General features: G+C 31.4%; 1 protein-coding gene across 1 annotated transcript in view; it reads right to left on the bottom strand.

Moving 5' to 3' along the window:
• The window catches only part of NAALADL2 (N-acetylated alpha-linked acidic dipeptidase like 2), a 665926-nt gene that overhangs the window by 147882 nt on the left and 501189 nt on the right, over positions 1-16855 (bottom strand). The window contains exon 10 of the mRNA XM_039256707.1: positions 10951-11046. Coding sequence (XP_039112638.1) covers positions 10951-11046 — 96 coding nt within the window. The remainder of the gene's footprint in view (positions 1-10950; positions 11047-16855) is intronic.

Genomic DNA, 16855 nt, shown 5'->3' with positions numbered 1-16855 from the left:
TATTAATATTTCCCACAGGATACTCCCTCCTAAAATACTACTAAGACTTGGTCAGTATTGTCCTCTCTTTGTGAAGTCATATAATAAATTTTGCTTAAGCAGTAGACTCTTCTGGTGGTCTTTGGGGGACTTGGAAGTCAATGATCCTAACAACCTAGCATTATTTAGGTTTAAACATATTCATACTCTATACTCTGGATTACTCTATAATCCAGTAATTCCATTCCTCTGTATATATCTTAGAGAAATTCATATACAAGGAGACTTGTACAAAAATGTCCTTAATTGTTGCTGGAAACAAGCCAAACACATATCAACAGTGTAGCAGTAGATAAACTTTGGTATATTTATGCAACAAAAAGCTTTACAATAATAATAATAATAATAATATAATAATAATAATATACCTACCAATGTGGATGAGGAAGAGGCAGATCAGCTTTCATTATTACCAATCAAAATTTGTGTTACTATTCTAAAACTTAAAACCCAACTAATATAAATCTTTACTACTTATTTCCCAAAGTGAAATACACCTTTGTTCTTCTAAACAAATATTGCAACTCTCTTTTCAAATAGTTGACTGAAAGAAACTATTGAACCTCACCCATAGAGGTTCAATAAAGCCCATATTATTTTTTAAAAAGTAATAAATTATTTTGCCAAGTCATCTAACATAAAAATTAGTTTTTCTATTCTGAAATAATCATGATTTCTAAGACTCTTCATCAATCTCTTGTTCATACGTTTACTACTTGGTCCCATGTTGCCAGTCAGTTATTGTTTTCATTCTGACATATCCATTTGTCTTCATACCTTCCTCCAACTGGGTTATCACTAATCTGAACTAGCCAAGATTATTAATTAAAGAAGCTATGATGAACCTAAATTACTTGATCTTGCTTATTCTCATTCTTCCAAACCACAGCTTTAAAAAATTCAACTTCTTTTCCACAGTGATTAGTTTATGTGAACCAGGCCTAACCCAATCAGCACTGTTATTTCTGTGGTCACAAGAAATGATTCAAAATAAGCATGAAACCAGTTCAGAGTAATAGGAATAGGGTCCATCTTGCTGAGGCTCTCTAGAAATCAGCATCATTACTCTTCTGTGAAAGTCACCAGAAGAGAGATCCTCTCTTGTTTTGACAGAATTGTGTACAGCTACGATTCTAGGAACTGCTGGGAGCATTTTTCTACTACTTGTGGAAAGCTCAACAGAGAGAAGGGTACAATCGAGAGGATAATAGATAAGTAGATCAAGGACTATTCTTGAGCTACTCCTGAAGCATGCCTTGTCTAGAATTTTCAATTACATGAGAAAAATAGAATTATTTTATTTTTATTGAACCAGTTTGCATCCTCTGCAAATGGTCAAGAACACTGTAATTATAAATGTAATGAATTCCTAAATCTTAGTTTATAAAATTAAATAGGCATATTAGTAAGTAAATCATAGTTAAGACTAAATTAGTTTTTCTATTACAAACAAAAATTTTGTTTGCCTTTCAAATAAAATTTTGTTTGAATTATTCGAATTTAATTCTCACTTATTTCTTAAAATTCCATTTAGTATCATAAAAATGTAATCGAATACTTCATTCTATCCTAAAACACCAATTACTGTGAACTCTTTGAGAGATACTGCATAATTCAAATGGTGACTACTTAATGCTAAAAAAAAAAAAACCCTGCAATTTAAAAATATTTTCTGCATCTCACCATTAACAGAATATGTAAGTGTAAAGATTATAAAAAAAAAAAAAAAAAAAAAAAAAAAAAAANAAAAAAAAAAAGACAAAACAGAGGTGTCCAGGTGGCTCGGTCAGTTAAGTATCCAACTTTTAGTTTGGGGTCAGATCATGATCTCATAATTTGTGAATTTGAGCCCTGCATCAGGCTCTGCACTGACAGTGTGAAGTTGGCTTGAGATTATTCCTCCTTCTCTCTCTGCCCTTCCCATTGTCTCTCTATCTCTCTTTCTCAAAATAAATAAATAAACTTAAAAACAAACACACAGGATGACCTTCAGACTTTCCTGGAAGAGAAGACATGTGGGGAATACTGAGAGTGCCTAGCATTTAAAATCTGTATCATTGATTCATTCATACCACATGATGAGTGTGTATGTGTGTTATCTGTGTGTTAGGGGATCTTTTATTACAGTCACCCATGGGGACTGTACCATCCCAGGCCATGTACACATCATAATCAAAGTCCAAACGACTGCCCAGATTTTTCTGATTTGTTGTGTTACATTTGATTTTTTCTTAAACAAGTGGTTATTCCCTGGAACATTTAAATCTTTTTATTATACAGAAGCTTTATTTCAACAGCAGTGTTTGGAAGGACATTTGACCTGCCTATATAGAGTTAATCTGTTATCCATTGATTTCTCTGCTCCTTGTCTCTGTACTGATGATATTATCTGAAAATGGTATGAAACAACAACAAAAAAATCACTTGTTTCCTTTGTGAGAGGCAAATGAAGAAATTAAATTAAAATTCACTTTAAACTTATTGACAGATACCAGAAATAAGGATATATTTAGCTCATATAAAATTTTTTTAAAAAGTTACTTTATGGGATGAGGCTACCATTTCCTGAATTTAAGTATGAAAACTTTCTGATATAGGTTGACTCTGTCTTTAAAGTTTGTCATATTATTCATAGGTGATCATCAGCCTTCCTAATCTGATTTATATCACTAGCATATTTATATTATATAATAAATACATGTTAAAATCGGTTTTTAGATACATGTTAAAGAAAAAAGTTTCTCAGGGAGTAACAGCATTTCTACATATCTCAATATGAAGCAATAACTCTTTCAATATGATATAATGAAATATCTACTTTGATGATTAACTTCTCTTTAAAAAGGGAGTCAAATTTTGACAGGTTTATGTTGTGTAATAATTGGCTTTTGAGTAATAAAAACAAAAACAAAAAAGAGAAACTGATAGTTTAAGGCATGCCTTTAGAAACTATAATATTTGTGCTATATAATGAAAAACAATAAACCAAACCTCTCTAGGCAAGTGAAAATATACTCAGCACCATTTCCAATTTCAGTAAATGAAGATATTGAGTTTAATTATACATTTATGAAGAAAATATACACCTATAATATTTTCTTTCAAAGCATAGGAGGTTGGTTTTAATATCCCATCATCTCCCTTGGTGGCTCCAACCAACATTCTTTATTACAACGTACAATCTCTGCATTGAAAATACATATTTGGAATATATCCTGGCTTAGCTCATGTCATGAAACATAGTGTACATTCCTATGGAGACATCTTGCATCTAGTGACAATAATTTGATATAGCAGGAAAAAAATTGTCAAAGTACCTTTAAAAATAAAAACAGAAGCTTTAAATCCACAGCTTCAGAATAACCTCAAATGTACAAACAGGATTAAAGAATATCATTATATTGCTTTGTTAAGTACAATACAGTATTATCATATTTTATCCAAATAATATATCAATATTAAAGATACTTGGAAGATACTCAGATTTGCTCATTTAGATTAGATCAGCCTGATTTTAAGCATTTAAAGAACTATACCAGAAATTCCATTAGCTCATGAATACAGCATGACTTTGGAATTCAGGAAACTGAATAAAAGATATTTGGTCTCTTCCCTTTTCTCTTACTTTACACAAGGCTACTAAGATATAATTTTTAAGCTATAGTTGAGAATGACAGCTCAAGAGAAATAAAATCATTTTGTATTTTAGTCTGTCTTTATATTCCATAGTTACAAAAAGAATAGATTGTTTTAGTGGGTTGTTTTCAGTTAGCATGAATCTTAATACCACAACAACTGGTACAACCATAATTTAATAATGACATTTAAAAATAACTGCAGATTCATATTTCACAAATCATGTGTTTAAAATAAATTAGCAGAATATAACTCCATTAATTAAAGTGATTCTGGTTAATCATTTCTAAATGTAACTAATACTAACTGAAATGGTTAAAAATTAAAATTATTTAAATGTTTTTCATCATTGAAGACACTACTATCAGCCTTTATTCACAGCACTGCAAAATTGAGTTAAAATTTATAGCATAAGTAAGGGCAAATATAACTACATTGTTAGAATACAAACTATATAAGAATTACTGGCCTTGACTTCTGGGCTTTATACAAATAGTGCTTTATTCTGCAATTTTAATCTCACTGTGACAGTTTCTTCACATAAATAATGGGAATAAATACTACATTATTCCTACTATTTTCTCTTTGGAATATTGCAATATCTAAATAATTTTATAAAAGATCTCTGTTTAGATATATAAAAAAAGGAAGAGATGTATATATATATTTAAGAACAGTATTTTTAAAACCTCTATACTAAAAATACATTATATTGCATATTCTGCAATAATTAAAGAAATATTTTTTCTTTAACTAGGTGGGAAAAACAATGAAATGACTAATAAATTGGTATTCTATAGGAAACTTACAAGCAAAATTAGGTCATTTGCTAGTTTCCATGGAACCACGTTTTGTTTTCCTGGATGTACCTTTCATACTCAGAGCTTTAAAAATAAAATACAAAGGGACAAGAAGGAGTTCTTGCAGGTCCTGAAACACAGGCTGCAGGTCAGCATCCAAGGCATTCCCTTCAGCTATTTATGAATTTTTTTCAGGGAAAATGATATGAGGGTTGGTACATTAGTATTTGAAAACAATTATGGATACCGATACTCTGAAGACAACAAGCAGTTTTTTGGTCGTCAAGGATAGGTTATATATACTACTGAAATGAATGGCAAAAACACATTTTGGGATATGGATGGAAGCATGGTGCCACAAAATGGCATCATTGGATTCCATTCATGACCATTCCATTGATAACTCTACGACCAATGATCCTCCAAGAACAAAACCACCTACTGCTCATAAATTCATTTGGATAAACCGTAAGTACAATGTGAGTGGCACTCCAGAACAACGTGCACCTTATTCTATTACTAGAAAGAAGACCCAGGAGTAGGTTCCACCTTCAACATCTTTCAACATCTTACAAGTAAATACAACAGAAAATAATTTAAACATGCAAAATATGGAGCTCTTCCTGCAATTGTGCTTTTATAGCTTACTATTAACTTGATTAAAAGTTTGATTAAGAAAAATAAATAAATAATAAATAAATACAATATGTAACAAAAATATTAAATATAATATTATATTGATATTAATTGATATAATAGTACTGATATAATACACATAATATTAAATATAATAATAAATATATATAAATATATACTAGAGAGCATTTAGGGTTCAGAGGAGAAGTACTATTAATCCAGCAATGTAATAGATAGCATCTTTCTTCTGCTTCCCCAAATGATGTATACTGACACTTGATTTTAAAAGCCCTTTCCTTCTCGGCATAGCTACAGTGTTTTGTTGTGTTTATTTCGGTTTTGTTGTTGTTTTTTAAATTGATTTTTAAGAGACAGAGAAAATATGAGTGGGGACGGGGCAGAGAGAAAATCCCACATTGTTAGCCTGGAGCCCAATATGGGTCTTGAACCTACCAGCCATCAGTCAGATCATGACCTGAGCCAATACCAAGAGTTGGACACTTAATTGACTGAAACACCGAGGTACTCCTGTTTTGTTTTGTTTAAAATGTAGTTATCAGTCATCATTTCTTGAGTGTATATTACTGCAAAAATTTAGGAAGAAAATGTTAATAAAATATATTTTTAAAAAGATGCAAAATGAATTCAGATGTTACATCAATTAAAAATAAATCAAAGATATGGTTAATAAGTCACATGAACTCTTTACGGATATTAGCAAATAACTGAGGATCAGGCATAAGTGAAGAGAAACAGAATTTTAATTCCTAATATCAGTTCAGAATGGTCATCCAATGACCAGTTCATTGGATGAATACACTTTTTTTCTGAAATTTAAAAAATTATGGTAAAATACACATAACATAGAATTTACCATCAATCATTTTTAAGTGTGTAGTTTAGTGGTATGAAATACATTCATAATGTATAACCATGACCAATGTCCATCCCTATAACTCTTACATCATATAAACTGAAATTCTATACCCATTAAATAAAAACTCTCCATTCCCACCTCAACCTCAGCCCCTAGCAACCACCATTCTATTTTCTTTCTCCTTGGTTTCAATTACTTTAAGTACATCATATACATGGAATCATACAGTATTTGTCATTTTGTGACACATGTTTATTTCACTAACGTGATGTCTTCAAGTAGCCTATATTAGAATGTCTTTCCTTTTTCAGGCTGAATAATATTCTATTGTATATATACATCTCATTTTGCTTATTTATTTATTCATCTATGACACTTGGGATATTTCCATATTTTCACTATTGTGATTAATGCTGTTATCAATATAGGTGTAGAAATATGTTTTCAAGACTTCACTTTCAATTCAATGGGATATATACCCAGAAGTGGAATTGGTGGACATAATGATAATTCTATTTTTAATTTTTTGAGGAACTGCCATACAGTTTTATGCCACAGCTGCACCATTTTATATTCTCATGAACAGTGCCCAAGAGTTTCAATTTCCCCCCATCCTTGTCAACACTTGCTATTTTCTATTTTGTTTTGTTTTTAATAGTAGCCATCTTAATGGTGTGAGGTTGTGGAGGAATATGCTTTTGAACACGTCCTCCTTCTTAGAATATATCTTGTCCCATGTATCCATAAGCCATTTACATTGGGTATTCTGTCCTCTCCTTGTCATTCTTACACTTCTGTATGAATATTGCAGTGTGACATCATCTGCACCATTGGTAATGATGAAAATGTTCTATAATCTGTGTGATCCTATGCAGTAATCACTAGCCATATGTGGTCACTAGCCATGTGAATTGTGGCTAATGAAATTGAGGAAACTAAATTCTAGTTTTAATTAATTTATTTTTAATTTAAACCCACATATGACAAGTGGTATTGCATCAGCTAATGCATATTGGATTCTTTTTCTTTCTGTGCCCCAACTTCATATATCCAACTACTTCCATGACATATTTATGCAGATGACCTAAGTATCCAACTTCCACATGTCCAATGGCAAACTTTATCACTTTCTTCAAGCCAACCCTTAGTTTGGTCAATTCAATAATATCAACTTTGCCCAAGATGGAGTTATTCAATTTTCCTTGATTATTATCACCGTTTTTAGTGTGTTATATTAAAATGATTTGCTTACCTGTTTACTCCTGCTCCTATGTATTAATTATTTTTTCAAGTGTTTTGCTTCATCCTTGGCTTATAATAGGCTACAAGAACACTTAGATAACTGATAACAATTTATGAGCTAAATGTTGAAGATTTAGAAACATAACTACAAAATTCCTAGTTACAGAAGGAGAAATAAGCCTATTTCAAAACATAAATCCATGGAGATTTTTATTCACTTACTAAAGGATTAAGCAGCTAAGATTTATATTGGTATTTCATTCATGTGTAGTCTTAGATAAATTAGTTTGGCTTCCATGATAATTAAAAAAACAAATGCTATTTTTAAAGGTAATTATAGAAGATAAGAAAACATTTTCAACATGAGTGCAGTATGTGTTGTCCTTCGGCAACTTTATCCTGCATCACCTGACTGTCATTGAAGTAATGATGAATTATACCTTTTAGCATCAATATTGAGCCTCATTCATTACTTTCTTAGGCTCCATGCTTTATATCAAAAAGACAAATGCCAAAATAAAGTCAAACTTTGTAAAAAAAAAAAAGTTTTTTAAAAAACAACAGGACAACATTGAAAAACTACTTACTAGGACTCACAGCTCCTACTCCACATATTAGTGTGGTCTATTTATTTTCACCTTTTGAAATCAGAAAAACACCAATGATAGATTATTAACTTTAAAACACTTAGAAATTATAATTTAATTTTATATAAATCATATTTGTGATCTATAACAAAGGTCTAGAATTCAGTTACTCGAAAGGATACTAGATTGCATTATATTAACATTTGTATTAGATGTATACATTTATTATATTTATTTATTAGATAAAATAAATATGTGATTGTGTTATAGTGCTGTGTATTCAATTCAAAATTTTATTGGGAGAAATAAGGAATAGTATATATAATATTTCAATTACTATGGGTTTCTAAAAAATGCTTTAAAATTGGTATAATATCAGTAATTGTGTTTTATCATTTTACAAAGTATTTCTCCTATTTCATATCATTTTTCATAATTCACAGTGACAGAATATATACCTAGCTGGGTCTTTTTATTCGATGTTCATTGCTGTTTCTATAATATCACACTAATACCACTATTATTCTTACTGAAACAAAATATTCTAAAGACCTCAATCTTCCACAAATTAAATTTTATATTCCATTTGTACACCAACTTACTAGTATATTCTCAGAATTTAATTAATTAGTTTAATTGTATGCTTTCAAATCTAACTTATTATTTTTTTCTTTAAAGGAAAAACTAAACTCAGAAAATGTAGGGAAGAGTCTACTTTGAAGATATCAGCACTAGTACTTTTTAATGTGTTAATAATTATACTCAGTTACATCCATACTGCATTTTCAGAAAAAATGTATACATCATCTTTTAATCTCACAGAATCCTAGTGAGGAAAGCTGTTATGCGTGTACTCCTTTTTGAAGCAGAAAATAAAATGCAGTTTTACTGAATAAAATAACAAGTTTATAGCCAAGGTAGTAAAATCTCTGCTCCATATCTCCTAGTCATGTGCTCTAATCAACCTTACTATATTTGTACTTTTATTTTGCTGTTGATAAACAAAAAATTGACCTTAAAATAAAGTATCTATAAACTACCTCTTTTTAAGGTTCCCCAGGTTTTCCTACTGGTAAACTAAGATTGAACTTCTAAAGCACAATTTTTTCCCTTGGCCTATATCTGTAACATGAATGGTTACCATAGGTAAACATGATGACTGGCTGTAAAAAATTTCACAAGACACTTGCTTGTATACTTAGGCATGTTTTATTTCTTCATAGATATATAAGTCTTTCTAAAATCCTTTTAATGGGTTAAAATATGTTTTCATATCAAATATATTTGAAAATAAATATAGAACCTGTGGTAATGTCTGTGCACAAATTATTGTATTCTCTTAAAGAGTCTCTGACTTCCTGTGCTTCATACTATGTACTGACCTTATATACATATATATATATGGTTCTGTGCTCTCCTACTCCCTTCTAGTCCCATCCCTGCTTCCCAATATGCTCTTAGGAGTTGCTCTGTGGCCAAGACCTCATGCAGCAAGAATCAGTGTATGTTCACACCTCTCATTATACACCTAATATCAATATGAACTTAAATTATCCATTCCACAAAATTCCAATAAATTCTCAAAAAACTAGTGGAAAAATATTATTATTCCATTGTCCTAAAATTCTGTAATGCTTCTCTTAAAAATAAGTAAATAAACCTAGACTCTAAGTATCCAGGATATTTGAATGAATACAAAGACACATAAATACTCTCATCTAAACATATACAGATATATACTAATTTAAATAGATATCTATATCTATAGATACCTATTTTTATCTAACAATTGATCATCTCTACAAGTATTAATAATATAGTTAAGATTTTAAGTACTAAGGAACTGTTATTTGGGGGCTACTTCTATGTTGCTATATTAAAATAAAAATGGATACCAAAGGATGGATACGTTCAAAACTAAATTAAGGATCAGGAATAAATTGCAAACCAAAGAGTTATAAATGTAGTTAAGATTCAGATATTTTGAGCTTTTGAGAATTTTAAGTAAATTGTGCTTCAAACTCCTCTTATTTCAAAAGTTCACAAAAAAACAAAATCACAGCTTTCTAAAAAAGTAGTAGTCCTAGAATATAGTCTGTATTCTGAGATTATCCTACTGACATTCATTTGGTGTGTTCATTATATCACATTTCCTGTTTCTGAAGAGGAGAAAAATAGCCTTGTAAAATTTCACTAAGAAGATTTAAGAATGAGTCAGTCTTTCAACTAAGCATATATAAATATGGATTATCTTTTAAATGTTGAAATGCAAAAATTCTCTATAAACTCCAGCCCCCAAAGGGAAGTTATGACACATTTAAACAAATGTTGGTAAAAGTGAAAATTCATGTCAGATAATTTATTCACTCCATACTGTATAATTTAATTTTCTCCATATTATAAACTCACAGCTAAGAGTTTTAAGTAAAAATATAGGTATGACCATCATAGTGTAAAAACATTGATTATAAATGCCATCTTTATTTTTAAAAAATTTTTAATGTTTATTTTTATTTTTCAGAGACAGAGAGAGAGACAGAGTACAAGTGGGGGAAGAGCAGAGACAGAGGGAGACACAGAATCTAAAACAGGCTCCAGGCTCTGAGCTCTCAGCACAGAGCCTGTCGTTTGGCTCAAAGTCGGGAATGGTAAGATCATGACCTAGGCTGAAGTCAGGTGCTCAACTGACTGAGCCACCCAGGTTCCTCTGCAGTCTTTATTTTTTTAATGCAACTACAAAGTACCACCACCACAAACAACTAGGTATCTTAAGTACTGACACCAAACTTTGAAGATACAGAAATTCAAAGACATATTTTATACTGACCTTAATCAAGGGGTATTCTAGAGAATATACCACAAATATTCTTTCAGATTAAGAAAAAAAAACTAATTGTTTTATTAAGGATTGATTTTCATTTTAAATCATGTTATTGGTTTGCTTGATCTTGTCTGAGTAGTTTATCATTCTTACTTCTTAGTAAAATAATAGGAGGTACTTAAAATCCTTTCAAATACGTTTTATAAATGAAAGCATAAATTTTCTCTTGATCAGTTATTTTACTTTTCTCCATCTACCAATAAAAAAGAACAAAACTTGCCCAACTGGGTCATGAATGCATTTCTCTCCTACCTTGGTAATGGTTTCATGAAGGTGGAAAAAAGGATCCATTTCTTCAATTTTTGTTGCACGTTTGAGGAAAAGAGCCTCAGAGAGAAAACTTGGACCCTGTGGAAAATCAGAAAAGAAAACATTTAAAACTCTTCATTGATTTTGCTTTTCAAGTGCTTATTGGATTTTCTTTAAAGAGTCAAAAGGACTCTAAATTGCTTTAAGGTTTCTGTTGATTGTTGGCCTTCATTCTACTGATCTAATTAACCAATTGCAGAATACTTATAAATTAAAATGGGTAGAATTTTATGACCCTTATCTGTATTTACAAAATTTTTCTTTTAATTCAGAAGAGATAATTCTTTGCAGAACCCCTCTTTTTTCAAATGCAGACTTATATGTAGAGTAAGACACCTTAATGACAAACCCATATCTGAAACCCCTTTTCTATTTTATATATTAAATCTTATGTTTCAAGTCTGTTAGAATGGAATGTTATTGATAAACAAGATTACCATATAAAAAAGCCCAGGCAAAAGTATGCATGATATTTTAAGTATTAAAAAACTCACTTCAAATCAATAGTAAGATATTTTGCTTAGATTGGTCTCAAGGCTCTAAATGCTGACAATAAAATGATAGCATGCTGGTTGTATCAGAATCTTAGTGTTAAGATGGTTGAAATTAATCAGGGAAAACAACTAGTCATTTTGTACTTCCATTGTAGACAAATTTCAGTATGTAAGAAGACACAGGATGCTGAAAATGTTGAAATCTACTATGGTCTAAATATTTATGCTCATCAAAAATTCCTATATTGAAATCCTAATCTCCAAAATAATCATATTAGGAGGTGGGGCATTTGGGAGGTGATTAGTTTATGAGGGCTCCATCCTTGTAACTGGGATTACTGCCCTTATAAAAAAAAGGCTCCACATAACTCCCTAGCCCCTCTCTTTATGTGAGGATAGAACAAGAAGTTTGCAATCTGGAAGAGATTCCTCATTCAATCGTGTTGGCATCTTGATCTTGGACTTCCTGCCTCCATAACTGTGAAAAATAAGTTTCTATTCCTTATTATGCCACTCAGTCTGTGATACTTTATTGAAGCACTCTGAAAGGACTAAGACACTATAGCAAGTAATGCTCTTGTAGTTATCAATGATATTAATATCCCATGAGATGATTATTATTTACCATATAACTATAGCTTTTACTTGAAAATCTGAAGTAACTAGGATTTGTCTAGAAAATAGAAGGGTAGGCAAAGGATACATGTATGTATGTAGACTATTGAATGATAGATTATCTTTCTGAAGGCTATCATGGAGAATGAAGATTAAACCCAATCTAACCATCAATGACTACAACAGAGTAACAAATTTAAACTGAATTATATTAGAACTTTTTAAAAAACCTGTTAGAGCAATCCAGAACAGACTACTTTGGGATACACCAATGATGAGAAAGAAAGTTAAGATGATGTTGTTGATGGACTCTGAAGTCACATAGATGACAACTAAAACAACATACTAGCAATTTCCTATAAATTAAACAATTCTATAGTGAGGCATACTCTTTGCCTCCTACTTTCAACAAGATTGTCATCAAACAAAAGTAATTTAGGTGTTTTCTCCAGTATATATCCACTTTTGGATAATAAGACCATGAATCAACCAAATATCTAGACAAATAGCTTATTTATAAAAACTTGTTTTATATTCTTCTTCTCATTTTGCCCTCCAGGCTAAAACTAAATTGTCAGAAAGTCTACCCAGTTGCAATCAGTACCCTACTTTATAAAACTTACCATAAAATCACACAACTCAATCTAAAATATCATAAAAGTACTTCCCTAATTTCCCCATTTTGAGAGTCCACTAATACTCAGTGATACAGGTTGAATAATTCATAACTTGAAGTTCTAACCTTCATTATATCAGAATTTGATGTTATATGAAAATAAGTAATCACAGATGGCTAATTTAGAATGAGGTCATCCTGGAGTAGAATAGTTCTGTAATACAATATGACTAGTGTCCTGATAAAAAGAGAAAAATTGGAGATAGTTGTGCACACAGGGATAAAACCATATGAACATGAAGACAGAGATTGGAGTGATGACTCTACAAGCCAAGAAACTCCAAAGATTTTCAGAAAACCACCAGAAGCTGGGCAAAAGGCTTGGGGAAGATTTTTTGTCACTGACCTCAGAAGGAAGCAACTCTGATACCACTTTGAATAATGTATGTCTGCATACTCAGTCTGTGGTGTTTTGTTATAGTAGACCCAGGAAACTAATACATTTAGTCAAAATGCTTTTTTTTTAATTTTTTATGTTTTTATATTATATTTGACAGACACAGTGAGCAGAGGAGGGGCAGAGAGATGGTGACAGAATCTGAAGCAGGCTCCAGACTCTGAGCTATCAGCACAGAGCAGTGAGATCACGACCTGACCAGAAGTGGGAGGCTTAACCAACTGAGCCACCCAATGCCCCAAGATGCTATTCTTTCTCACTGCAATAGATCTAATAAACTTAATTTCGTGGGATTTTTTTGGAGGCATTTCAGGCAGTCAATATAGAAATAGATTAAATATTGGCTTTGCCACTTAATAATTATGTCATTTTAAGCATCTTAATCTCCAAAGGATTAGTTACCATATCTAAAAGACTTAAATAACATATACTTCATAGAGATGTTGTGAACTGTCCAATGTCTTCCACATAGGTGATATTATATTAATGGCATTGATGATGAGACTAATGGTAATAAATATCATAATGATACTGATAAAGGTGGTAGTGATGTGGTGATAATTACAGTAGGATGCTAAAGGACTAAAGGAAATTGAAAGAACCCTTTACAATCCTATGAGAAACAGGACATAGTTTGCATTTAGATACGTTTATTTTTTTGAAGAGCGATATCTTTGAATTAACTTTAGTAAAAGAATGACATGAATAATTTGTGGCATTCGTTTTCATTTAATAATTAAAGCATAAAGTCCTTAAAAAGTTTGCTTCATGAGTAGTTTTAAATAAACTTCTTGAAATAATTTTATATTATTAGTTTACTTAGCAAAACAAAGCTTCATAAATAGTGCAAAGGTAAAATATCAGCCAGCTTCAAACTGAATGATCCCTTAGAAGAGAAAGAGGGAGTTATAATTAATGAGGCCTTTATTGAACTTTCAATTATTTAGTAGCAGTACATGTTAATTTAAATTATCTATATGAGCCTTATCCTCCAGTGTAATCCCTTTTTTCTCTTATTCCTTCATCTATCTTTTGCTATACCATTCTTTGTTTCTAGTGCTTCATTTACTTAAGTATTTAAAAAACACTTGTGACCCCTCTAAATGCCAATACTCTACTAAATGAAGGGCATGATCCTTAAATCTCATGGAGTTTAATCTAATGGGGTTTGTGCACATAACACATCAAATATCATTGTCTTTGAAAAGATTAAGATACTACAATTCTTTATATATATATATATCTATATATATAGATAGATATGTGTATGTGTATATATATATATACATATATATAATTATAGTTCTTAAATAGGTATTTACATATATATTTATATGAAAAGATTAAAAGCAGGATATAAGCTTTGTAAAAGTTTTCTACTACTATTACATTGATTATAAGTGATTGCTATTTAGTAATGGCTCCTATCTGTAGACAAAGAGTGGGAAGTTAAGCACCATTAACTACTTAGAAAGCACTTTTCGTTTACAACAATTATTGATAGATTAAAATAAGTAAATCAAGATATATAAAACTCAACACTGTATGTCTTTCAACTGTAGATCATAATAAAAATATTACAAGGAAGGGAAATTGAAAAGAAAAATCTATCTAGGATATGGTATAAAAATTCCATTGGTCTCCCCAGTACTAAATCACTTGTCCTTTCTGTAGCATTTCACCATATTCAGCATATCTTCCTTCCTTAAACTCTTTGGTCTAAAGTCACCAATTTGACCCTGCTGGTTCCCTACTTGTATATTATTTTCTACCTGAACTGGATTTCTTTTTCCATTTTGAATTGTACTATCATTTTTAGTGGTCTCCTCTCAGTCTTCTCTTTTCCACACACTCCCTACATGGTTTTATCTACTTTTCTGGCTTCAACTACCATCTTCAAAATGATAATTTCCAAACATTTTTCTCTAGACTTGATGGTTATTTTTAGTTCATTATTTTTGTTTGTCCATGAGATCCCATAGATACATCAACTTATGTTCCAAATCATGGTCATGTATTTCCCCAATTGTTGACTTGATTTCTTACCTTGGATGATAGCATCAGGTCTATATTTTACCTATAGTTATGTATACATTTTGAAATGTTATGCCATTCGTGGCTCCAATGTCTCTCACCCTTTGTACCACAGAACTGCATTAGCCAATTCCCTTCTAATCCATATATTTAGACAATTTTCTACAAGCTTCTATCTATTGCTATAGTCTAGTTATTTATTACTTTTACCCAAACTATAGTCCCTACTGACTATAGACCAAAGTTTAATTTTTTTAAATGTTTATTTTTGAGAGAGAGAGAGAGAGAGAGAGAGAGAGAGAAAGAGAGAGAGAGAGAGCATGAGTGGAGGAGGGGTAGAGAGAGAGGGAAACACAGAATCTGAAGTAGGTTCCAGGTTCTGAACAGTCAGCACAGAGCCCACCTAGGGCTCATGGGCCAGGAGATCATGACTCCAAGGCAAAGTTGGATGCTTAACTGACTGAGCCAACCAGGTGCCCCCAAAGTTTAAATTCATTAGTATGAATTAGTATCATTTTTTTCTGTCACTTGTAAACAATTTTTTCATTGGCACCATTTCCATATAGCTAAACTATATTGGCACCATTTTCATATAGCTTCTGCTTATACCACAAAAGGCTATTCACCAAACTAAACCCACTTTTACTTTTAATATCTCTAATCCTATACTTAGATGATTTCCTTATCCACCTCAAATGTTCTTTCTCCATCTGGTTACCAGACTTCCTATTACAATCACTTTCCTTGGTCTTCACTCACCCATCCGAATTCCTTCTTCTCTTGCCACTGTTTCCATCTCATTTTACATTAATTTTACCCATCATTTATTACATTGTGCTCTTGTTATATTTCTGTTTTCTTTACTATACTATAAGGTTTTAACACTTGGAATCCCATTATTACAATAGTAAAAAAATGCTGGACTCTTTGTATAAGTCATTAATCTCTCCATCTTAGTATCATGGATCCATAGGTTGAAAAACGTAAACATTCTTGGTCCCTCTCATCTCAGAGAGCTCACGTCAGAATTGAGCCAAGAAACAAAGCATATAAATGTGCTCAGGAAGGAGGAAAGGACTGCATTACAAGCTGGTTGTATTTGTGCTTTACCACATTTATCAGGAATTACTTTGTTATATAAGCAAAACTTAGAGTTTTGAAATTTAAATTACTATAAATATGTATTTGTGTATTGAACTCCATGTGAAATTTCTCTTTTAAAATCTATACTGTTAAGGTTTGAAAGCCATTTCCATAAGTGACAGTAAGTCCTTGGAGAGTTTTGAATAGATCAAGTGATATTTTCAAGTAAGTGCTGCAGATGGCCCTCATAGACACGTATATGGGGGATACATTTTAAAAAGATATGATGGGGAAAAAAGGAGTTTAGACAGAACGCTATTGTAGTACTACAGTGAGAAAATGTGAGAGACTAACCCAGGACAGTGGTAGTAGAAACAGAGAGGAATGGAAGAGTTTGATAAATGTTTAAGATAAAGTGCCTGGTAATGATTTGGATGTAAAGAGCTTAAAAAGGAGTCAAGATTGCAAGTATTTCTAGATTTGATAAAATGCATGGATACAAATTTCATTAACGTAGAAAATATAGAAACAAATGAAGTTTTAGGACAG

The sequence above is a fragment of the Hyaena hyaena genome, unplaced genomic scaffold (genome assembly GCF_003009895.1).
Source record: "Hyaena hyaena isolate Hyena2069 unplaced genomic scaffold, ASM300989v1 scaffold_586, whole genome shotgun sequence".
NCBI classification, from domain to species: domain Eukaryota; kingdom Metazoa; phylum Chordata; class Mammalia; order Carnivora; family Hyaenidae; genus Hyaena; species Hyaena hyaena.
Note: the sequence above shows the minus strand (reverse complement) of the source record. Positions and strands in the feature narration are given on the sequence as shown.